This window comes from Ixodes scapularis, unplaced genomic scaffold, assembly GCF_016920785.2.
Source record: "Ixodes scapularis isolate PalLabHiFi unplaced genomic scaffold, ASM1692078v2 PGA_scaffold0__279_contigs__length_252992795, whole genome shotgun sequence".
NCBI lineage: Eukaryota > Metazoa > Arthropoda > Arachnida > Ixodida > Ixodidae > Ixodes > Ixodes scapularis.
The window spans coordinates 5,213,327-5,238,683 of record NW_024609835.1 but is presented as its reverse complement, the minus strand read 5'-3'; the positions used below and the strand labels follow the sequence as shown (position 1 = coordinate 5,238,683).

The 25,357-nt window shown below is 47.5% G+C and overlaps 1 protein-coding gene across 1 annotated transcript; it reads right to left on the bottom strand.

Annotated features, from left to right (window-relative positions):
- Window positions 1-10,233: 10,233 nt before the first annotated feature.
- Window positions 10,234-25,284, bottom strand: LOC8052400 (basic leucine zipper and W2 domain-containing protein 1). The gene is made up of 10 exons (XM_029968180.4): window positions 25,212-25,284; window positions 23,419-23,489; window positions 21,886-22,062; window positions 21,168-21,277; window positions 18,472-18,673; window positions 16,084-16,193; window positions 15,530-15,616; window positions 14,325-14,408; window positions 11,506-11,914; window positions 10,234-10,838 (listed from the first exon to the last, which is right to left on the bottom strand). The coding sequence occupies exons 2-10, from the start codon at window positions 23,477-23,479 to the stop codon at window positions 10,819-10,821; spliced, it is 1,260 nt and encodes a 419-aa protein (XP_029824040.1). The 5' UTR covers window positions 23,480-23,489; window positions 25,212-25,284; the 3' UTR covers window positions 10,234-10,818.
- Between the last annotated feature and the right edge of the window lie 73 nt (window positions 25,285-25,357).

Sequence of the window (25,357 nt, the reverse complement as noted above, 5' to 3'; positions counted from 1 at the left end):
CTCCGCTGACGTCTTTGCGCGTGCATCGTATGCTTATCGGGAATCGTATTTGCGGTTTCGAAACAATCTATTGAAACTCTCTATTGGCAGCTACTAAGGACGTGCGAACAGCGGTTCGAATCGAATGGCGCAGTGTCATCCCTAGGGAGGGCACTAACGAGGAGGGAAGCGGGAGGGGGGGGGGGGGTGTTGAGGAAGAGGGGAAGGGGAGGCAGATCTGGGCGGATGGGGAGTGGGAGAAAACAATTTAGGAGGGTGCAAAAAGAGATTGCAAAAGGGAATTGGTGTGTCACGCATATTTTATTGTTGAAGGGATGATTAACCGAAATTTGGATTTCAGAAAACAATGCAGGAGTTGTAGGCGGGACGCTACAATCCCTACAACACTACTCGTAAGGCGATATCCAGAATAGACGGCCGTATTTTCGGAAAAGCAGGTCGAGATTAAACGAGGCCTACAGGGCGCGTGACGTCAACATATCTCGTTTTCTCCTCTCTTCGCTTCGTCCTCTCAAGGCGGCGAGGTGGAGAAGATGCGAGGCCGTTCCCTCGCCTCCTCGGAGAAACAAGACGTAAACATATCTGTCGAATCCGCCGCCTTTTTTTGAAACATACGGTCATCCGTTCGAGATATCGCTGTATGAGTGATGTTTTGGTGTTTGTAGCATACCGTTGCACGCTTTTACCGCCGTGTTTTGTGGAATCAAGCTTTCGGTTCAGCATCCCTTTAAAGGGATACTGAACCGAAATTTGAATTTCCCAAAACACGTGGCAAAAGCGTGCAACGGGATGCTACAAACACCAAAACATCACTCATACCGCGATATCTCGAACGGATGACCGTATTTTCGAAAAAAGGAGGCGCATTTGGCAGGAATGTTGACGTCATGTTTCTCCGAGAAGGAGAGGGAACGGCCTCGCGTATTCTCCGCCTCGCGGCCTTGAGGGAGCGAAGCGAAGAGAGGAGGAAACACGGTATCTTGACGTCACGTGCCTCGTCGGCCTGGTTCAATCTCGACATCTTTTTCCAAAAATACGGCCGTCCATTGGAGATATCGCCTTACGAGTAGTGTTGTAGTGATTGTAGCGTCCCGCCTACATCTCCTGCATTGTTTTTTTTTTTTTTTAAATCCAAATTTCGGTTCACCATCCCTTTAAAGACCGACGTAAGTAAACTTTGTGCTTTCCACCTCTGCTCGCCTCCTCCTTTCCTATATCCTCTCCAATTTTTACCTTGCCCCAACTTGGCTTGGAACGCCAAGAGGATCATCTTCCCTGCAGAAAACCGAGGTTGTACGTCGGCCTTCAAATTTAGCGGTGAACCTAAATTGGTGAGTCACGTGACCAAAGAGGGGAAAGGGAGGAACGGCACAGTAGAGAAGGGGATGAGGAGAGAGAGAGAGGTGGGTTGGGGCTGGTTGGGGGGGGGGGGGGGGGGGGGAAGAGAGCCAGAAGAGGAGGACACCCTAAAAGAGGGGTAGAGAAAGGGAGGGGGATGGGAGGAGAAGGATGGAGGTGGTATTTGGTGTGTCAGGCGGCGTATATTTCTCCGCTAAATTTAGCGGGGAAACTGAATTGTTGTATCGGTCACGTGACATCAGGTCGCGTGATGTCGATTTCTTCAGTTAAAGTTTGCGGGGAAACTAAAATGGCGCAGGCGACGTGACGTGAATTTCCCCGCTAAATTAGGTCGGATACTGAATTGGTGTTTAAAGGGCAACTCCGCTTCTTTTCCAGTAGTGCAAAACTATACAGTTCTCTTTGTTATCATCTACAAAGCCCCCATGGCAAATATTACGACGGAATTCCGCCTAGAAGTTCATTAAAATCGCTGTCAAAGTTTGACAAGCACGAATCCGCTGGTTTTGGATGAGACGTGCGGGCCAGACAACACTGCCCGGCTGCATTTCCGCTTCCTCCAAATTCCTTCTCCTGGCACGTCCGCGACGTCATCAAGCATGTACAGCTTTTTTCTTTTTTTTTTTCAATTTTGTTTTCTTTCTCGGGGAGAGCACGGGTAGCGCCAGCGCCATGAAAGACGTGAGTGACGCGCTCGGCCGGCCCGGCGCTCGACGATTGATACTACTGATAAGCCGATCGCCTCGTTGAGCGCGGCTTGTTTTACATCGCATACTTTTGAACACCAAGTAAAAGGAGGAGAGGGAAGCTGCTTTTGTAAGAATTTTGAGTGACAGGTTAATCTTCAATAATCTTCTGGGAGGAAAATAGCGTCGCCTGTGCTAATCCAGGAGGCACAAAGGAGGATCCTGATAAGAGGGGAGCTCCTTCTTCCCCTTGTATATCACGTGGGTGTACATGCTTAGTGGTGCCGAATATACAATGTTGTACGGCTTTGCCACCGTTTCGGTTTCGGTTTGTGATCATGGCTAGAGTAAAATGACACGAAAAATATTTTATTTTTCGCGAAACAAAGGATTGGGGATTGTTTTTGAGTGCTTCAAAAAGCAAAATCGGCCACTATCTCAAAATTTTTGAAATTAAGCGGAATTGCCCTTTAAGTCCCATGACGGAAATTTCCCCCTCTAAATTTCGACGGAAAAGTGAATCGGCGTTTAGGTCACAAGGCGTGAAATTTTCTGCTAGATTTTTCGGGGAAACTGAATTGACATATAGGCTACGTGACGACAGTTTCTCTACTTTGTGTATATGTCACATGACGTTAAAGTCAGGTGACGTCACTTTCCCCATTAAATTTAGCGAAAAATGAACGGACGGATGGACGTAGAAAATTTTGGGATTTTGGAGTTCCGTCAAAAAGCCGCTTTTGCTTCAATAACTTCTACGTGTTTCTTGAAAGCAATCAATGACAGGATTCAGAAATTCGGGGAGCATTACTTTTACCGCGGGCATTGTACTATTTTATTATTTTGTAAGTTATTTTTTTGTTAAAATAGAGCACCGTGTTTCAAGTTAGATAACACCTCGTGATCAATTTACGCTTTTTTTTTTTGTGTGTGTGTGTGTATCAAAGCAAATCCGTATTAAAATTTTATGCGAATGTTGATAAGGAAGAACTCGATCATCTTCGCGATCCTGGCGGTCTTCTCCAGACGTTCCGACAGATGAAGATGGACGTCGCTGTCGTTTCGGCGTCGCAACCCTTGGCTGCTGCCTGCTGTAACCACTGTAACGTCCTACGACTGACCGATTGTGGACCGTGATCCGTAGCAAAGCTGACAAAGGAGAGTGGGGAAGTCTACGAGAGAGAGAGAATGCACTTTAATATTGAGCACAAATTAAGTGTTCAAAACATCCATGGCTTGTAACACCAAGGCCATTTGGTCATCCGGTTTGTCTGACGCCACGAGGAATACAGGCTTTCCGGTTGCCATTCCTGGCCGTGCGTGTTCTCTCAGCCGAAGTTTCATTGGAGCGATCCAAGAGAAGTGTTGGGGAGCCGGGACATGTCGTCACGCGCCGCGGCCGTGAGATCTCTAAGTGGCAAAGGTTCGTCCTATCAACACCAGGTGATGTCGTAGTGTCGTCAAAGACACCAGGGGAGAACTGCGGTGAATTCGTTGTAACGTTCTATAGGGTGTCGCAAGTCACCAGGCTCGGTCTAAAATGGACCATAAAAATCGGTACCTGCACGAAGCAATCTAATCTTTTCGTCAAAGATGTATTTCACACGTCGGTTTTCTCTTGTAAAATTACAAAGAGTAGTCTCTTTCTGTAAAAAAAAATAAATAAAAAATTAGGGCCATGAAATTTGCCAGGGTCTACGGCGGGCGGTGACGCCAAGTCAAGCTGCGGGGTGTGTATTGGCGTTCGTATTGATAGATGGCGTCGAGAGCAGCGTCCGAAGGTGTAGCCGACCAGCGAAAGAAAGCCACTGATCTCTATGTCTATTTGCTGGATCGCGTTTGCCCGCTCCGGCGGCTTCGCGATATGCGGCCACTGGCGGCCATCTTTTTGGTAGAAGTATATATTACCTCTAGCCAATGTACAGCTGGTGCAGCCACTATCGTCCATCCATGGCAGACAGCGTTGTGGCAGCTGTGGTGGCAGGCTGCCATAAAAATAGCAGTGGGTGATATTTCGCTCTTGATCGAAAATGTTCGACGAAACATACTGTTGAAACCCGACGTGAACGGTAGCCCGATCTTTGAGGATCCGGTGAAAGTTTCACGAAATCGCAGCACCGGGGAAAAGCAGCATAGCACGCATCGAAAGATGCAGACGCCGATACGGCGTCTGCTTTCGATGTGAGCTGCGCTGCTTTCCCCCGGTGCTGCGATTTCGTAGAACTTTCGCCGGGTCCTCAAAGATGGGTCTACCGTTCACGTCGGGTTTCAAGAATCTGCTTCGTCGAACAACTTCAATCAAGCACAGTTGACGAACGGGTGCATTGCAGAGAAGTGTGCTATCAGGCAGCAATACAAAAGTGAGGCGAGTGGTTGAGGTGCGCACGGGTGCATTGCAGAGAAGTGTGATCAGGCAGCAATACGAAAGTGAGGCGAGTGCACGTACGCCGAGCTTCTTGTGGAGAGCCGAACTCTGGCAAAAGCGGAACCTCACAGCGCAGAGCTCTGATTAGATGTTGACAGTGACGAAAGCGGAATTTGACCTTTGTAGCAGGCTCTGTAGCAGGCAAAATATTCCTTTGGAGCAGCCACTGACGCTTTTGGAGCAGATGCTGACACGTCAACACATCGCTTGAAAATGAAAAAAAGTGATTGCATCACTAAATGAGTTCATCTTTGATAATGATACTCGAGCCTATTACTTATTACTGGGGCATCGATTAAACATTTGAACCCGATTAATCGGCACCCTCTTTGATTTGTGGCGATAGCCACTGAGAAAAGAAGAAGATCGCGTGCAAATAAAAACGAGGAGATCAGTTCGATTTTGGAATGCGTCAGACGTAGTCGCTTTTCTCAGTGGCTATCGCCACAGATTTATTAATAATATTCCGTGTTTTCCCATAAATTCGAATAACACTCGCCGGTAAATTTTTCGTCAATTTCGATTTTTATGAGAAACTCAAAATTTTTGAGGTCACGACAAAATAAAAAGCAAATATAAGACGGCGATTTAAAAATAAACTTCATAAGAGCGCAGGGTCAGTGATCCTGATGAGATACCACTGCAGTTTCCTCTGAAATCTCTTGAACTATTGACAGAAGGGGTTAGCCGCATTTAGTTAAGGTTCCTTCAGGCCAACAAATCAGAATACCCGGATTTATTTTTTTAATTTTTAAAAATTGGGAACACTGTAAATTAAATTCAGAATTTCAGAGAATGGGAAATCTAACAATTATAACCTCCGATAAACCCCGAATTCTCAGCCAAAAACAAACTCCGAAAAACAGCCTTCAAATTTGACGAGAAATAAACTAAAACAACAACAACAACAACAACGCGGAATTCTCCTTAGGCTGGAAAAATGAACCTTATCGTAACCTGGGATAAAGCTCGTCTTTCTTTCCCTCTTGCGTCCTTCAAATAGGAAGGGCGCAAAAGGAACGCACAGTTTTCTTTTCAAAAATAAAGCCTTGGTCAGAGTAGGTACCATTAACAACGGGTATTCAAAATCGGTTGAAAAAGGAATCATAGAGCAACACTTCAGTTGGGAAAAAAACCTCACTTCCTTCCTTGTTTTACACTCGGTTGTTGAATTAGCCCAGAAACATAATTTCTGTAAAATGCCAGCAAAAGCCGCCATATCCGCTAAAACACCCCAAGTTTTCTGGATCCATCAAACTCGACTCTAATACCAGAAACCTCAAAATCAACTACGCACAAATATTATGAGAGCCTACACCTATCCTTTAAATGTGACATTGCTCTTTAAAGGCGTTGGAACCAGAGCTAAGCGAAAGTTCGCTGCTCTTTCGATCGACAGCTGCACGGGAATGACCTTGACTACCGAGTTCTTCAAATATAGACCCGGGTATTTTGTTTTATTTTTCTATTTCCCAGCACAGCTTTTTAAAATCAGAGGTCAACCTACAGTCAAGACCAAAGAAGGTAGACCCGTAATAGTACTGAACACAGTTTCCGAGACTATCGCTCTCACCCAGGCGCTCCCCCATGTCGACGCGCACGCTCCGATTAATGCCATTGGATCCTGGGAAATTAGCGCCAAGCTCCCCGTATGTTCACCATTTTAGTTCGTGGACGGGGCAGTTTCTCCTTTCCATTCTTCGCGAGCCGATGAATATTCGCTGGTGAGGGGTAGCTTTATAGAGAAGTATCGAGATTTGTTATCCACACAACACACTGGCGAAGCAAGCACACATCTTCGCACCGCTATTACATGCGGCGTCGGTGCCTGGCGGCCAGAGGTCGGCAATTTAGGTCGCCCTCACTCACCCTCACCCTCACAGCCACACTCACCTAAGCCCCTCACTCACCCTCACCCTCACAGCTACACTCACCTTCAGCCCCTCACTCACCCTCACCCTCACAGTCACACTCACCTTCAGCACTTCACTCACCCTCACTGAACCTCACGGCCCTCACGCACTCACCGCCCTCACGGCCCTCACGCCCCTCACCGCCGTCATGGCCCTCATGCCCCTCACTCACTCATGGCCCTCACGGCCCTCACCGCCCTCACGGCCCTCACCGCCCTCACGCACTCATAGCCCTCACGCCACTCACCGCCCTCACGCACTCACAGCCCTCACGCCACTCACCGCCCTCACGCCACTCACCGCCCTCACGCCACTCACCGCCCTCACGGCCCTCACCGCCCATGCGGCCCTCACACCCCTCACGCCCCTCACGCACTCATGGCCCCCACGCCACTCAGGCCAGCTTCAGATGGGGCAATTTCGCCCAGAAACTACGTCGCAACACCAGCAACACGGGCCGCCCGCGATCACACGCAGCAACCAATTGCTGCAATTTGCCATCGTCATCATAAAATTTTATTTTTCTTGCACTATTTAGACAGAATTACGCATTATAAACGTGTTTTTATGCATTTAAACCTCGTTAAGAATACTAACGCACCTTTCTGAAACGGTTTATTTCCAAAAAAAACGATCGATTTCAAACCAGAACCAAGTCATTCGGTGTCATCATCACCGGCACGAGGTATCACGTGAAAATTTTGCGTCCCTGATTGGATGCAGCCGCTTCAAACGTATTCGAATTGCTCCGAGTTGCTTGCTTATTTCGAGCCGAACCCGACGTCAGAAATTCGTGTCGATCTATAGGGAAAGCTAGAGAACAACCCGCCATTAACACCAAAATTGCAGAGAAAGATGCTCGATCTGAAGGGGGCCTCACGCACTCACCGTTCTCACACACTCATGGCCCTCACACACCGCATGCACTCACCGCCCTCACGGCCCTCACGCCTCTCATGCCACTCACTGCCCTCACGCACTCATGGCCCTCACACCCCTTATGCACTCACCGCCCTCACACCACTCACGCACTCATGGCCCTCACGCCACTCACCGCCCTCACGCCCCTCACGGCCCTCACCGCCCTCACCGCCCTCACCGCCCTCACGGCCCTCACCGCCCTCACGGCCCTCACGGCCCTCACCGCCCTCACAGCCCTCACAGCCCTCACTCACCCTCACACTCATGAATTTTCCTGGTTCAGAAACTCACTCACCCTCACCTCACCTGTGAAGATGAGGGTGAGTGAGGGTGAGTGAGGGCCCTCATGAGTGAGGTTTGCCGAGGTATGCTGGCGGCATTGAAACCTGTTCCAGTCCTGAAATACGCAAGTACAACAATACCGGTGTAAGAGATCTGTGTAGATAAGCATGATTGATAGATGAATTGCACGCACAGTGCCAAAAATGCTTTCAGTACAATGATGCTCCATGGCGATTATGGCGCGACTGGTTCGGAACGACCCTGATGACCTTTCCGAAGATCTGAACGGACAGAAATGGCGATTGCCATGGCAACTGGGAGCGATCAGCCAATCAGCTTGCGAGGTTTGGTCGTCTGTGTGTCAGCATATGTTTGTGTCCGGTTAGCGGGCAGGAAAGGCAATGGCGTTACTTTCCCAGGATCCAGCGACTTTAGCCCTGGTGAGAGGCGGTGAGGGCTGACGGGAGCGGTGCAAAAGCCACGGCACGGATGCACGTGGAACATGATAATCAAGGGATCTCATGAGAAGTAGAAGACCCTGGTTCTTTCTTATCACGGTATTCGCCAACCTAGCATTTCGCAGTTTTCTCGCGACTTTTAGCTCTTGAAATCGCCGAGATCGTCTGCAAATTTAGACAATGTCGGCGATCAACCAAGCAACGCATCAACAGGGCAGCGCGTTTGACGAGAAATATTCCTTTCATCATAAGTCAAAGCGCAACACCAGTCATTCGTCATCTTTCTTTACGTGTTGTTTCATCGGTTAGAACAATCAGGTGCAACGGATGTTCCGTGACTTGCGGTTTCAGTATGTGTTTGTGGTCACATGTGTTCGAGCCTTCGACTGTGCTCTCGACAGAAAGAGACGCTGTAAAACATGTACCATTTTCCTTTCCCTCTATACTTCTCTAAACATTAAAGTTAAACAATAATTTTTTAAGTCCTTTTGGAGCAGGTGTGGTGCAGTTTTTAGCAAAAATGGCATTTTGGTGCAAGATGTAGCAGACTTCGTTAATGGCACCAGTTGGCGCAGCACTTCCCTCACCGTTTATGTGTAAATACTATGCATATTAAAATTCCCGTGTTCCCATGTGTATTATGCTTAGTGTCCTATGTTGTATCAATTGCATATCGTCAGCATCAGTTATATCACACATTTTGTCCTGTGTAGATTCCACAATTCTTATGCGCTTTGATTTATTCGTGGCGAGTTTTCTGGGTCCCAGATATAGTCACGATTAACTAAATACAGTTACTACATACAAAACTAAATAACTTAAAAATACAGTATATAGTATCGATCTGCCTTACCTTTTTTTTTATCTCTCACATTTTTTTAAATGCTCTAGGAATATTTATATTATAGTCCGGCCCTCTACACGACAGATCACCGATCCGGCCCCTTTGCCAAAAAGTTTGGAGACCCCTGGGTTAAACCAATCAAATGCAGTCGACAATGTTTTTGTTTCTTTGTGCTTAAAGGGATGCTGAACAGGAATTAGGATTTCACAAAATAAGGCTGCAGAAGCATTGAACGGGACGCTATGAACTCCACAACCTCACTCATACATTGATATCTCAAACGGATGGCCTATTTTTGGAAAAGGGTGCTATCAAGCGAGGACCATGACGCCACGATGCTCCTGTAACAGTTGAGAAAATTCACAGGGTCCCTTATGTTATCCCCAAGACGACTTAAAGGCTAAAGCCCAAGCGCCGATCCCGGTGATAGCGAACCTACGAAGACAGCGCATCCCCTGACGACATACTTTTGGTGCAGTCGATCTCACGGCATGTCGCACGCCCGCTCTTCACCTCTGCCCGAGCGAGTCTTCTCCCGCTGGGTTTGGGCAGCACGCGTGCCTTCGCAGAATCTGGCACAAGTAACGCCATCTCGTGGTCCAGTGGTGAACCGGGGTTTTTGGTACCTTTCGTGTCGCCGACGTGTTTTCGCTCAAGGACTGAACGACTAGACATTCAAGGCTTTCACTTTAATAAGGGGAAGCAACCTCACTTCGTTTCACCAGCTCAAGGGACGAAGCGAAGAGGGAATGGGAATTGCGAGGTCGCATGCCTTGTCTGCAGCATTCAATCGCGCGCTTCTTTTCTAGAAATACCACCATCCGTCAGAAATATCGCTGTACGATTGATGCTTTTCGTTTTTGCAGCGTCCCGTCCATTTCTCCAGCCTTTTGAGGTCCGAATTTCGGTTCAATATCCCTTTAAGCCCATCATGGCACAGGTGTGGCACAATTCTAAGGAATTAAAAAAAAAAAGGAAATGGGATGGGCAGGTATTATACAATACACACAACTACTTCCAACCCCCCCCCCCCCCCCCCCCATCAATTATTCGTGATGAGAAGCATGCTGGGTGCTGTTCAGCTACCTTCATCCCACGTTGGACGATGAACATGGTTGTCACATAGGTTTTCCATTTTCTTAGTAGGTACATAGAGGCTTGGCACCAGCGGAAAACCTATCCACTCCGATTTACACAAAGAATCTACCACATGACGGAACATGCCTTTTCAGAAACAGCCCAACGCATACCAAACTGTCCCTAAACTAGAGACCTGACTGCCTAGACTCCTACACACTTAAACAAAAAAACGAGTAGAAACAGTGATTATGAAAGAGGGCAATCATCAGCCTTGCCAGAAAGTTAACAATTTATTACTCCCAGAACACACTCGTTCAGTGGAAAGATGGACACGCTCAAACGAGACCGACGTACAGTGAAAGGAGAGGACAAGGGAGCAGTTGAGTTGTTACTTTGTATTTCGTTTCCTCGAAATTCAACTACAAGAACAGGAAAATGAAGTCCGAAGCCACCGCTCTTTCCTCTTAACAGAACAACCGTCCCTCGTCTTAAGGATGGGGGACAACGGGAAGGGGGGAGGGGGGGTGCACAGGGAGGGGGGGGGGGGGGGGGGGGCAAATCACCTCATTACAAAAATAATCTTTGAGTGATACAAACTCTTCCTCGCCAATTCCAGGCTACTACCAAGAGTTCCCGGTGGCCTTCAGTTTCCTCTCTCGTTTTGTCTTTTTTTTGTCGGCGTCTTGTTTTTAGCTTTACGAGGTGGCAGCAGCGGCAGCAGTCGTCGTCGTCGTCGCGTTGGCGGCGGCAAAGGGGGAGAGGGGGGAGATGTGCACAAGGGTGGTGGTGAGGGGCGCCTCGACGTGGTGTGCACAGTCTTGCGTCGTCTCGTGGCCACACTTGGCCCCCTTCAGTCCTCGCCCTCGGACTCTGCGAGAAAGAACGGGGGAAGGCGAGGTTTGACGAGGCCCGGTCAAGCGTCGCCACGATGTCGCAAAACTACAGTCCCCGACCAACTTTTTCGGACGCAGATCGTTTAGACTTTTTCAATATATCGGACCTAAAGGAGGAACTGTGACCTACCCGACGCACAAAAAGACGAGCCCGATAGACGGGAATGCACGCGGTCACGGAGAATGGAATCACACAACAGCGGGTTAAGGGACAAACCGAGCATAGTCAACACCTCAGAGGCATAACAAGTTTGACTAACTTACTAAACCTTTTCGTGAAATGTCGGTGCCTCATGAAGACGAGCCCTCTACTGACACGACACACGTGCCTAATCTACGGTCAATTCTGCGTGACTGCGTCAAGATCCTATACACCAACAAGCCGTTTGCACTGAGCTAGCGTTTCCCACTGCATGTGTGCAGAAACCAGATTCGCAACAGATAAGACGTCTATGCACGTGCAGTGCCCACGTGTTCGTGCGCAGCCGACGACGGGCTAAGAATGCAGAACTCTGCCTCCAGGCTGCGGTCGTTGCCTTTTGCCGGGCTCCGGCTGCGCATACAACAAACCGTCATCGGAGGCAGAAGGCCCGATCCTTTGCCCGTCAGACTTCTCGACCCGCTGCTCGGGGTGCGTTCCTCACCTTCTTCGGCACTCTGGAGCCAGTCGACGAAGCGCTTCATCTGGTCCAGGAAGACGCTCTTGCCCTTGGGCGAGTGGGCCCCCTTGTACCACTTGAGGATCGAGTCCTCGCTGAGCACGTCCGTCTTGTAGAACAGGATCACAATCTTCTGGAAGACCTTCATGAAGTTCATGTTGTCGTAGCAGAACTCCTGCACCTTGACCAGCAGGGCCACCTCCGCCCTCGGGGTGGTGGTGAAGGCCTCCAGCAGCGGCGTGTACTGCTTCAGGTGCTTCAGGGCCTGGTCCGCCACCAGCTCCTCCTTCTTGTTCCAGTCCATGCCCGACATCTGTGTCGTCCACAGCAGCACCGCCACATCGTGCTCCGGCAGCGAGTACTTGGTCATGTACTCCTTCACGCTCGTGATGATCTGCAACGGAGGATCGCCGACCAAGTCAAATTTCATACTTTTATCTGCCAAATCCCGTCAAATCTGGATCGGAGACCGGTGCTTTGCCTCAAAGCGACCGAGGCAACTACGGGGGCCACCCACAGCCAAAGCAACATCCCCACCATCAAGTCAGTGCCACATACAGCCAAAGCAACATCCCCACTGTCAAGTCGGAGGATAGCTGCACCCCCTATAGCAAAGTGGGACAGTCTATCCCTGATATACCACATTTGCACGAATATAACGCAAATTATGTGCTCCAAAATGCACCTCGTGTCATATTCAGAATTGAGTTCATGCACGAGGCGCGCGAGTCTGGAGAAATCTATCTCTCCGCTCAATGCAGGACATCCCGTAGGAAAAGAAATGGGGGTGTGGAAAGGAATTTATTATCTATTGGGCCATGTGAAGGGGAGAAAAAACATAAAAAGCATTTTTACTGCTTTTGCATTTGAACAACGCAGGCAAAAAAGCACGCCACAGAAATGCAGCACGCCACACGGAAATGCGGGCACTGGCCAATTCAAGCCAACACAAGCCAAGCCAAGAGCAGGAACGGCATTTATGCAATTCTGCCTCGCATTATATTCGTGGTCGCGTTGTATTCGTGCAAATAAGGTATTAATTCCGCGACACTTTATAAACTGCATACCATATTTTCGTGCACATTACTTGTCCTCGCTAACTACCCACCTTCGGAAAAAGCAAAATTAAACCTTGCACATTGCCTGCACTAACCGCGCAAAGCCATGTCCAACTCTCACTAGGAACCCTACCTTTATTTTTAATACGCTCGTCCCAACAGTCGCTGCGGCTATCCGAGGTGCCTCCAGTGTTGCAGGTAGCGTCATAATCCTTGCCATCGAGGCAATTGCAGATACGGCACCTTTTGAAACGGTTCCGCGCCAATTCTGTCAACACGGCGCGATTGCCACCTCTTTTCTCCTCGACGAACCTTGCAAGGCTCTTTAAAGTTCGGGGTATGCACAGGTCTTCGAACGGCGGAATGATCTTCGTTCACGGCTAACCGTCTATAGACTATCTCTCTTCCTCTATTATCCCATGTGCGACTCTTCGACGTCGTGGCGGCTTTTAGCTCCGGCCTGCCACTCGGTTTTCCATCTCCTTGGCAACAGGTCCAACAACTGTTGGATTCTTTGCCGAAGAGGTCGGAACCCAAGAACCGCCGACAGCAACGAGGCTCCATGCGTTGCCGTCAAATCAACGGCTCAGTTTGGCTGCTTGGCTCACAAAAAAGAAAGATGGCTACCCGAAAAAAGGAGAAGGTGGGAAGAAGAAAGTCCCTAGGAGAGACTGGAGAAGAGGGACTATGAGAAATCTATCCCACGACTTTGCACGCATTGCAGAGAAGCCAAGCTGCCTGCCGCAACTCGAGTAAAACCCGCACCTCGACTTTGCCTTTGATTTTATATAAACTTTGACGGGAGTTGGACACGAAAAATTGTGGCATTTCTTGAGCACCCAAATTCTACCGATCGTTTCGTCCGCCAGGTAATGTTTTCCCAGTTTAAGCGCTACACTTTGAGCCTTGATTGAATTAAATTCGCGAGGAACGCGATCCTGTTTCCTCTTCTCATCTTTCTTCCACTGAAGACAATTTATTTTATTCTGGGTTTGGCAATCAAGCAGTTTTACGCCGCAATTTGTATGAAAAAACAAAGTCTTCGCACATTGCATACATATTATTAAACAGGTCAAAGAAACAAGAAGAAAATTTGCCAAAGAACACGATTTATAAATGAGCATTTACACGACTGGAGCCAATGGCTAATGGACGAAAAAGAGAAACTTCGATTAAATCTGAGATTTAACGAGGTCTCCAGCTCCAAGCATGATTTTGTTAGATCGAAGTTCAACAGTGTTTCAGTACATCCGAGCGCATTGATGCACAACTCAGTCTCTTTGTTAACTCTTTGTCATTTAGTTTAGTTGCCGCTGGTGTGTGCGCCACAGTTAAAGTTTCCAGGCTCCTGCACCGTGTTACAGCAACAACCACCATTTTCAATTTCCCTGCACTTCCTGTACACCACCGTATTGGATGTATAAGTGTAGCCTATACAAAAAAACATTTAGAACTACATTGCCCTGCAGTTCTATGCACTACGCTAACCCTTTCTGCACCGGTGCAAGTAAATCCAAGGAGCCTAATGCCGGAGGCAGGTAAGGTGTTCTTTGGGATCGAAAAGTTGGCCAACCCCTCACCTACATGAGATGCAGTGATAAGAAGTACAATTGTGAACTGCCATCTGGGCAACACGCGGGCTGCAGTCACATGGCTCAAAGCAGACTCTTCATTTGTCCGACCAACTCGAATGTATGCAGTCAGCCCGAGAGGTGTGAAGGAAGCACCAGAGGCTGAGGGTCTCACCTCCTTCACCCCAACTTCATTCTTCAGCTGGTTTATCACCTGCTGCTGCAGGTCCTTCTTCACTGAAGAAGCCTCCTGAGCCCTCTGAAGAAAAAGAAAACAACTGAGACCTGCAAAACATGAAGCTCAGGGAGACACAGACCTCAAGTTAGGTTGTTCACCACCCTACACACAAGATACACTAAAAGTCACTCAAATTAAAACGTAAAAAGGACAATCTAACTACAACTGTAAGGAGCTTCCAGAGCTTCATTCATGTTTAACTCTTACTTGCCAAAAGACTACATCAACTACAACACCAAGCTCCTTTCTGACCCCCATTTCTATGATCCAAAGATTATTGCAAACATGCCTTAGCTTCCGATTTCCAGTTGTGGTAAACACATCTGCCAACAGGCCGCAGCACTTTCCGCCGCATGTTCTAGTAGGCATGAACTTCCCAGTTTCTTGGCTTTGCGTTATTGACGAACTAGTACTTAGGAGTTCACATAACTAATAACCTTCTCATGGCATGCCCACGTCCACTAAGTCATTAACAATGCGAATTGCACCCCCGGTTACTTGCGTCGTAATTTTGCCCAAGTCCCCTCCTCCCTCAAGCTACTTTTATATTGGACACTTATCCACCCAAAGCTAGAATACATGTCAAGTATATGGGACACAGCTCAACATACTCCCATTGATGCAATTGAATCTGTCCAGAATCATTCGGCACACTTTATTTTATCTAACTATTTCCGTTTTGCTAGCGTTTCGTTAATGAAATCAAATCTCCCATTTTTTTATCTATTAATTTGAAGAAAAATTTTGCATCTCTCTCTCTTTCTTTCATTGCCCAGCTTTGAAACCGGAACTTAACTCGCAGCCTTCATATTTTTGCAGCAACAGCACAAGTATGTTTTTTTGATTCTTTCATCCCCAAAACCAGCTCAGAGTGGAAGCTCCCCCCTTCCCTTGAAGATTTGTCATCATTTAAATCTGCCATAACCGAATACTTTTCAAATTCCTGCATTTATTTGATGTTTGTAATTTTAAAGTATATTGCACCACTGTTGATGTATTTAGTCCATGTATCTACCATCTCTGTGATGCCCCATGGGCCTTGAGGGTATTCAAAAAAAATAAACCCACCGAAGCACGCTCTAAACCGGACGACATCTATTTGAGGATGCGGGGAAACGGCCTCGCTCGCACGGAGAGCTCACCTGGTAATCCAGGAGCTGCGAAATGCCGTGAGCCTTGAAGGTAGCCGTGAAATTTTCAGGGCTTCGCTTGCTCACTGGGAAGAACTCCTGCGGGGACAGAATGGAAGGCCGCTTTAACCCATCACGCCACAGTAACGGAAGATGCCAAGCTGCTTGCCATCTCCCAGATAAAGCCAGGGTTTTGCCGTAGAACCCGCGTTTCAGCCTCGACATTCACAATGCCTTGTCACACTTGTCGTTCTTGCGGAAAAGTGTACGCGTGGGCTTTCTCCACATGAAGGTCCACTCGCTTCTGACCTCGGTCGCAAACAGGACAAGGATGATGGCAACGTCCCCGGGTCGTCCCACCTCCAGCGCAAGCTCTACACCCTCGACAACTCTTCGAGGTCTCACAAACCCCACCCACGCATGCACAGTCAAAACATGACAGAAGGCAATGAACTCGTGCTGGAAGACAGGCATTCAAACAAGATGTTCCGCTGCTCTCATTCCAACGGTGACCTTAGACAATGTAACCGTACAACCCGAAAGAGCCGGAGCTTCCGTTCACTCACCATGAGCCTGGAGTCGATGCCCGACTTGCGCAGCACGGCCCACAGGGTGGAGGGGTCTTTCTCCTCCAGCCATGTCTGGAAGACGTCCAGCAGGAACTGCAGAGCAATTCCTGCAACGAGGCGCCCACCAACACATCGGTCTTCAGTCTTTAACCACAAAGACAATTCAATTCATTTATTTACTCCCATTTGTACATATGGGTGACGGACACAGGGAAAAAAGCTGCAAAATGTGCAGCTTGACAAAGCCCCTGCCCCCTATCGGCAGACAGGAAACGTTAACAGAAACATTTTAAAGGCGAAAAAACAAAACAGGCAGTTCTATGCAGGAGAAAAAAGTTTAAAAGTTAGAAGTGAATATTGTGCGTATTGTTTTCTTATTTAGCGCATCAAGACAGACATGGTGGTCTCTTAAAAAGTTCAGTAATGTTGGCAATGTATGCTGTAACATTTGAAGCCCATAATTTGTTCTAGGACGAGGTACTCTCAGGGACCCGGCGCTACGTACCCCGTATACCGTATTTTTAACACTTAGTCTAGAAAACCGCAGTAATGGGTGGTTAAAATACTTAAGGGATGCCGCGTATACTGTCGCAAGCTTATATTTGTAATATTCTTGTATTTTTATTACTTTATGCTTACAGAAAAGTGGATCGGTGTGTGCGTAATACGACGCATTGGCTACGAATCGAATTGCTCTCTTCTGCAATAAAAAAAGTTTATTAAGGTTTGTAGTGGTCGTGGTTGCCCACACCAGGTTACAGTAGGATATACAAGAATTGAACAATGCATTATAAATTAAGAGTTTAATACTAGATGGTAATGTATGGCGATGCTTATATAGAATTCCTACGATATTTGAAAGCTTAAGTGTAAGATTTTGAATATAGGAGTCCCATAACATATGTTCATGAAGAATTATGCCTAAAGTTTTAACAGTGCTTGCAAATTCAATTTCCAAAGAATTCAACATTAACTTTACATTAGGATTGCACACTCTACCTTTTGATTTAAAGATAACGGCTTTTGTTTTGGTTTCATTTATTCTTAGGGAATTTGAGACAGTCCATGAACTAAGCTTTTGCAGACATGTGTTTGCATCGGCTATCATTATATCAATATTGTTCCCTGAAAAAAATATACTAGTATCGTCGGCATACATGACAAATGAGGCGTTACTTGCAATAGCGACTACATCATTTATAAATAAATTAAAAAGCAGTGGCCCCAAGACACTACCTTTAGGTACCCCTGTTCGGACTGCTTTCAGCATAGAAGAAAAACCATTAATTTCAACTGTTTGCATCCGACCACTTAAGTAACTTTCAATTAAAGCAAGAGAATGCCCTCGAATGCCATAGAAATTTAATTTTTTAAATAGAATTTTTTGATTTATCCGGTCGAAAGCTTTTGAAAAATCGATAAATATCCCCAACGTTAAGAGTTTGTTTTCTATATTATTTAGAATAATTTCTTTTTGCTGTAGAAGAGCTAGTTCAGTAGAGCGACCTTTCCGAAAGCCATATTGAAAATCAGTAAATATCGAATTTTTTTCACAAAAGTTAAGTCTAGCGTGTATAATCTTCTCTAAGCCCTTAGAAAAAACGGGTAAGACTGAAATTGGTCTGTAATTGGACATGTCATTTCTATCTCCAGACTTGTATAAAACAGACACCTTCGCAATCTGCATACCCTTTGGAAAAACGCCAGTCGAGAGCGACAAATTAAAAATATGTGTGAGGTACGGCGTAATGATGTCAATCACATATTTTACCGGCCGCACCTGTATACCATTAAAATCAACACATTTACTGTTTTTTAGGTTTAAAAACACCGAACATACTTCACACTCATCAGTAGGAAATAAGAAGCAGTTTTCTGCTATGCGTTGAGTTAAACAAAGATCACCACTTTGTAACTGAACAGGGGAAAATAGATTCGTAAGATAGTCATTAAATTTCTTTGCTAACTCTACTCCACTGAAAGTTCTACCATTTATTACAAGTTCTTTGATAGCGTTTGCTTTACCAATAGCGTTTGCTTTACAAGAAACACAATACGGCATAGTCTGCATGGTACGGCCCAAACGCGATGTCAGCACTCCTCTGCACTTCGCTCAGGCGTAGTACTGACAAAGACCAGATTTAGCTGTCTCAAATTAGTGCATTCCAACCCATTATTTCGATGGCAGTCTTTCGGTCGACAAAGAAAAAAGAAAAAGTGTCTTCGAAATCCCTCGTACACCCTCTATTCCGTCGTTAAAAACTGGACAAAAACTTGTGACAGCCCCCATTTTCCCAAATGTTGACCACATTTTCAGTAGGGACTGGGCCGCCCTCGATTGTAATTTTGGGTGTTTTAGGAGGCTTAGTGTGCATAGCCACTCACCATCCTTCACGAGGTGGTCCTGCAGGGCATTGCCCAAGACGCTGGCGGGCACCTGGCCCCCCGCGAGCAGCACCGCAGTCACCCGCGCTAGCTTCTGCCTGTTGTCCGGGGTGAACCCCTTCAGGAAGATCAGCACCTTCTTGAACTCATCCTCCAGAGTCTTCTCCAGATACTTGTAACGTCGAATCAATTTTGTGATCAGCTGCAACCAAGCAGAACATCAGTTCAGCCAAGCCTCCTTAGAGTACCACTGCAATGCTTTCACCTTCCCTAAATTGGCAGCATTAATCGGCACACACATCCCGTTAACTACCAAGCCGACGGTGTGACGGAAGCTACGTGCTTGCTGGACCAGGCGCAACGGTACGCGGTGAAAAATTTGCCCCCTTCCCGCATTATCGTGGCAAAGGCAGCGAGTGGCAACAAAGAGTGCACTGCGTGTCGCTTCGTGTCGAGGTTGCACAGATGAACTTGCCTCGACAGTGAGAACACTGCCATGCACGACGTTTATGAAAGAAAGCTCTGAAAAAGCTAGCACTTTGATGGGAATGGAATGCCAAGTTTGAATTTCTTGAGGTCGTGCACCCCATCTTTTACCCTGCTACCTTGTGTCTCCGGAGGGCAGTGCGGTACACAGATCAGGCACGAGGGCTGCGTTAACATTCAGCCGGGAGTTCAATTTGTGAGGCCGTGAGAATGGTGACACAGCGCTCTCGTCCCATCTGCACCTTGTCTGATGCTCTTCCGTCACTGGAACGCATTACAGAAAACTGCTAGGATCCAGTCATATACCACCAAGGATGGAACTGGGCAAAGCAGCTTTGGAGCAATCTTGGGAGCAGAATAAACTACAGCTTCGAGCAGGAAGGGAGCAGCAAAAAAGAGGCCTTAAACAAGTTGGGAGCAGCATTCGGGCTTTTAAGAATGTCAAAATAGCGACTAAATGTGCCTGATGTTAAAAAGAACTCGAAATATTGCATGCAGATAACTCCAGTGAACTTAACCAATGGTAGTTTCAATTAACATTTTATTTAAAACATTTTTTACAAAATTAAACGAGTATTATACAAAACACATAAAGCAAAACTGCACATGATAGTGCGACACGTGATGGAACCAACTTGCGAAGAGGTAAATATACACACAGAGGCCGAAATAGCTTTCAGCTCCTATTTTCATATGCCTCGCTGCTCACCCGCCTTTGTTATGTTCCCTAGTTCTGTGCACGTGGCCTCAGGGCGGGTTGACGCAGGCAGAGGGCTTGCAATACAGCTTTCCATAAAAGCGCATTTATTGGTTTCTGTTATGCATGCACAGTTTCTGGCTGGCTGCAATTGCGAGCGAGTGATGGCTGGGCTGTGATTTTGCACGTGCGGACTGCAATATTTGTGATATTTATAAACAGTGGAAACGTCTATAGTCTCGCAAGTACAACCAAGAGGGAGGCGTACCGACTTAACTACACTTAAGTTCATCGCAATGTGGCGGCGCTGTTCGCTCCACCATTCAGATGAAGTGACTCCAGAAAAGCACGCAGCAACGGCAGCTCTACTTTGTTTCAGTTTATGTCCAGACCAGGGGTCTCCACACAGTGGGCGGCAGTGGCTTTGCCACCCACCACTCGATTATGCCACAGGATGACGATGCGATTTTGCTGCGCAGATGGCTGTAGGAAGTCTTACTCAGCAGGCCCAAGCCCTGCCACCTTCTCGCGTGTAATCAAAACTGTCGCCACTCTTTCAAACAAGGAAAGCGGAGCTGCATAGCACCGCCAGCCGTGGGTGCTCGGCCAAGGAGAAACAAAATAAACAGACTTGACAAATGCGCAGTAGCCTCTCCGCAGGCAGTAAGCTGAAGAGAGCAGGAAGTTTAGGACTTCTTTCACTGCTCAATGCTTGCTTGCACCGTGGCTTGCTCTATCCTCGGGTCTTCGCTCGCCTTTCCCCCCACGTTTCCTTCCCCTTTTTTTTCTCTTCTCCCCCAAGGCATTTTGGTTTTTGTTTCATCACCGTGGTGTGGCGCCATTCACAAGGCCGCAAATTTAGGGATCCTACACGAAGAGCATTCTGTCGGCAAGCCCAATCGTGCCGCACTGTAAACTACCCCCACACCCCCCTTTCCCCTTCGCTTGCATGGTGGTTATGCCCACCCCTGAAAAATTCTTGAGGAGAACCCTGGTTCAGACGCAGCCGATGCTACAAGGGCCGGCGTCAGGCATTGAACCGTGCTTGCACTGCACGACCGCACACTCTTGGCAGGGACACTGAAAGCCCGGTGCTCACGCATGTAGCACCATCCGAGTGGACAGACGAAGCAGAGCGAGCAAATGGCTTCAAAGGGGTCTGGTAGCAGAAGCATCGCAACGAGGGATGCTGTAACAACTGTTCTCGGCCGATACGAAATATAACCATGACAGCGACCTCCGGATACAGAGCTTCGGATTCAGAATCAGACCCACCGGCATGCCCTTTGGGCCGAAAGTTCCGATGTCAGTGCTGCCAACAGAAACTGCGAGACAGCTAATTTTGACGAGGCTCTTTCATAATTTAAGTTTGGGCGCACCTTGGCGCAATTTCGTTCTCATTTATACCTTTGTATCAGTGTGGCGCACAAAGGGTCATTAGGCGCACAACAGCGCAATTGGCACAGCAGTTCCATCCCTGTAATATATACAGAAAAACAGAGCAGCTCCCTACCTGGGCGTAGTTCTTGAGCACGTCAATGTTATTGGGTGCAGCAAAGATGCAGATGTCCGTCTGGGAGGGCTTGGCTACGTCCACATCTACTATCAGTGTGCCTCCAGGGGCTGCAACCAGAGTCAATGGCACCGTTGACGACCAAGGAGGGGCCGAGGAAATCGACAATGCTCAAGAGCCCCCGAAAGGACGCGCTGCATGCTTGGGCACTTGAAGATTTGGCTGTTTTATCTTCAGCAGTAGAGTCATTCATTAAGCTACTCAAGTACATATGGACATCACATCCTCCTGCTTGTTAAGACACCCCATGACACAACAGTGAGACATAACCAGAATCTCTCAATGCACACTCTGAAACGGAGATGTATTTCACAACTTCGTTCATTGCTCAAACAACCTGTCAGCGCGTACACACACATCGTGAAGTATGAATAATGAATCATCGCTATACTGGGCTTCAGGAAAAGAGCTGCGACGCATTTTGTCAACACTGGTTCACGTGACTGTACTTCGTTTCAGCATAACTTGGCAATGGGTAAATGTCCCCTGCAAGGTATTAATCAAAGTAATGAAGCCAAACACGTGACAGTTCCCCACAAGAGGAATGTACTCCGGCACTCCCGATTGGCTCCCTTCTGTTTTCCGCTTGCCAAGTTATGCACGAACAGAGCGTTGCCCTTGCACAAGCAGAGTAATGTTACTTCCCGCGGAAACTCACCCAAGATTCCACCAGCCAGGAGAATGTCGAAAATGACCTCTCCGTAGCGGCGGTAGTCTAGCTTGGATCCAGCAGCGTCCAAAAATTTGTGCACTGCGTCTAGGTCAGACCCAGTTTCCGCAAACCCTTGCAAGATAGCGTCTCTGAACCCTGCAGGGTCGTACTTCTCCTTCTCATCTGAAACGACAGCGGGGTACCAAGACTGTTTTAGTCAAGACCTCGGCGGGCACACGACAGCACTCAGTTTTCGCACAAAACTCGGTTGTTTGCCTCTCCATCAGAAAACATTCTAAACTCGCACAAGAATCTCCAATATTAAACCCCGCGTCTTTCCATGTACAGAAGCCATGTTTCCCAGCTCGAATGACTTTCGTTGCAACTGACTACGCCAGTCAGTGTAGTCAGTGGCATATATGAACACCAACTGGTGCTTGATTTTCACACATACCAGCCACTACTCTGAGTTAGGATGAGCCAGTGCTAGAGCAATCAACTTGTCAAAACTAAAAAAAGAAAAAAGAAGGAAGCAAGCGAAGGCCTGTACAGCCAATGTATGTCCCCGATCATGCTTCCAGATGTCTAGCATCGCAGGACACACCCACTATGCCTCGGAGGTTTGTCAACACCAAAAACGGTGCTAACGAAGACTCAATTGCATGCAAATTAACAGTAAAGAAGGCAAAAGGTTTCACCAGCATGACTGCAGATGGCATGCCACGACTAGAACCACATTTGTAGACCAACACGCTGCATTAGCTTGCATTAGATCACACCAGGTGTGGGCACAGCGCGTGCGCAGAAACTGAATTCGCGTGAAGTGTGTGTGCAGTGCCGTCGACAGCACCACTGCAGCCGCGCGTGACGTCAGGGCCGCGTGTTGGTCCATAAAAAGAGCCCCACATACAATTCTCTAATGTTACCAAAACCAGTCCGGCGTGCGAAATGCACAGCACGCATACAGTTCACTTTTAAAAGCAAGCAAAGCAGGAGCCTTATTGCAAAAGTGCTGGAAATGGCACTGGCCAAAAGCCCATTTCTGGAATTGTCTAAAGCTATTTCACTTGCATGCCAAGCCTTCACAAGAAACACCAGATTGGCAGCCCACATTCTGAAAACTGATGGAATCCCCAGAGATTCCCTTTGCCCCAATCATAGATGATTAAACAATTTTCAAAAAGCTCATTTTTTATTTGGGGGAACACCATTTCTTACGATTACAACAATTATTCAACATCTATCTTGCATGTTAGTGAAAACAGAGCCATTTTTTGTTCTCATAAAGAAGACTGCTTCCTACACATCCAGAGAACAGCTAGAATTGTCGCACTGGGGTCTATCCACTATCCTTTCAATCAAAGCCAATTTGAGCTTGGCATCCTTCTGACGTCACCACAACTACTGCAAAAGAAGCTGGCAACCTAACCTAACCTAACATCCCCCCCCCCCCCCCACCCCCTGAAGTCATTGCAACTCCTGCAAAAAAAACCTCCCCCACCCCCTGAAGCATGGAAATAAAGCCTGACCACTCCTCACCTCTTTTCCTGGTCTTGATGCGCTGACCTGATAGTGTCGGCTTCTCGGGTTTCTGACTCATACAAAAGCAGCTGCAAAGACAAGACACCCATGACCCTTCTGCTACCTGCCTTACACAATATCCTAGCCACATTGAAATTGTCTAAAGTGCCCACGTTGCAAATGGGCAATGGTGCTGCAATACTTATGCAACACTCAACTCACACTCCTAAAATGACAAACTTCAATTAAAAATAAACAAGCTCGGCATACTGTAGCTTGGCTAAACTAGCCCAATATACTGTTATTCAAATGGTTTCACAAAAATAAACGAATAGACAAAACAAAATTAATAACGGGTCAAGGCTGTACTATACTTCGTTTCAGCTTCGGTCCAGACGCAGCCAAAGCTACAAGCGCGAGCTCCGGGCTTTCAGCATCCCTGCCAAGCACGCGCGCTCGTGCAGTGCAAGCACTGTTCTGGGCCACATGCCCGCGCTTGTAGCATCGGCTGCGTCTGGACCGAAGCTGAAACGAAGTATAGGCGTCAAGGCGATGGAAAGCACCGGCTAATTGGTCTGCTGATCAACTAATTCACTGATGCCCCTTCAACACTGCATGGTGTTATGTATGAGGCACAGCTAAATGCCACTAAAAACAGCCAAGATTTCTGATTAAAATAGCACCTGCCAACCAGCTTAACCGTTACAGATCACAAAATTATCCAGCACCTGGCTAACCCCGGAACATATTCAAGTTTTTCACGTGTCGTTTCAAATCCGCACCAAGCTTCGAACGACGACACTTTCAGCCCGACAATTGATCGAGCACAAATATGCAAATCCAATCCCCTTTAAGGAAAAAAATAATGCAGCCACTAGCATCACTAATGAATACTAATGAATACGCCTGAGAGGAAGAAAACTGGAACCGCGGAGGTCACCCAACGGCACCAGCAGAAAAATTTGAGACGCATGAGTTGGCGTCGTCGACTGGACTGGTTCGACCACTGCTGCGAGCACTGCCGGAAAGGCCACCCTCTCCCACGCCCGAGGCTCACGTCGCCGTCGTCATCGGAGGCGTTTGAAACGGTCACGAAGGGCACGCGGTTCCGCCGCGAATCCACTCAAAGCTGAGACAATACCGCGGCTGCCTTCAACGGAGAAAAACTCGCACGGACAGGGGGCTCCGTTTTAGGCCTCGTCCAAGCCACACATCATCGAAAACCGCGCGAAGGACGCTCTACCTCTTTCGCACAATGCCAGCGGTCGGGCGCCGGCTGTGCTTCGTTACTACTTGGGCAAAATATATAAAAGCGAGCTTAATAACACCCGAAAGACGAGTCACCGCTTCTCCAAAGGGGCTGTAAGATAAGGCTAAACACGTCGTAGAAGGACGCACAAAACTAGACCGGCCCAACACGTTTACGATGCCTACATTTATCTGGGACGACGCCACGGACCAACCGCGAGGCCTATCAATGCGTAGTAAAAAGCTCGCGACGTCAACGCGGTTAACACAGCGAACAAATATCTTCCGAGTAGTTTAAACGCGGAAAAAACTGTCTCGCACGAAGGGCAGATTTAAAGCGTTTAATGAACCCAGATTTGGTCGACACAAACCGGGTGCAAACGGAGGTGACAACGCGCTTCAACGAGGCTTAATTTGATTTGCGAAGTTACGGCCCCGTTTCACCGATGGCGCTCGTCTCTGTTTCGTTGTTTAGGAATTAATAAAAGCCGACAAGCTTTCGGCACTGGTTCCTGCTATTAAATTCCGTTTCGACAAGTGACAAATATGGAGAAAATACTCACTGAATGTTTCTCCAAGTTCAGCCCTAACCCCGATTCGACGTGCGGTGGACGAGCGCTGCTGCTGCACACCTAGATTTACGTAATCATTTTTCTTCATTTAAGAAAGCACAACAAAACGTGCATTTTGAACTATTATATTTATGTCT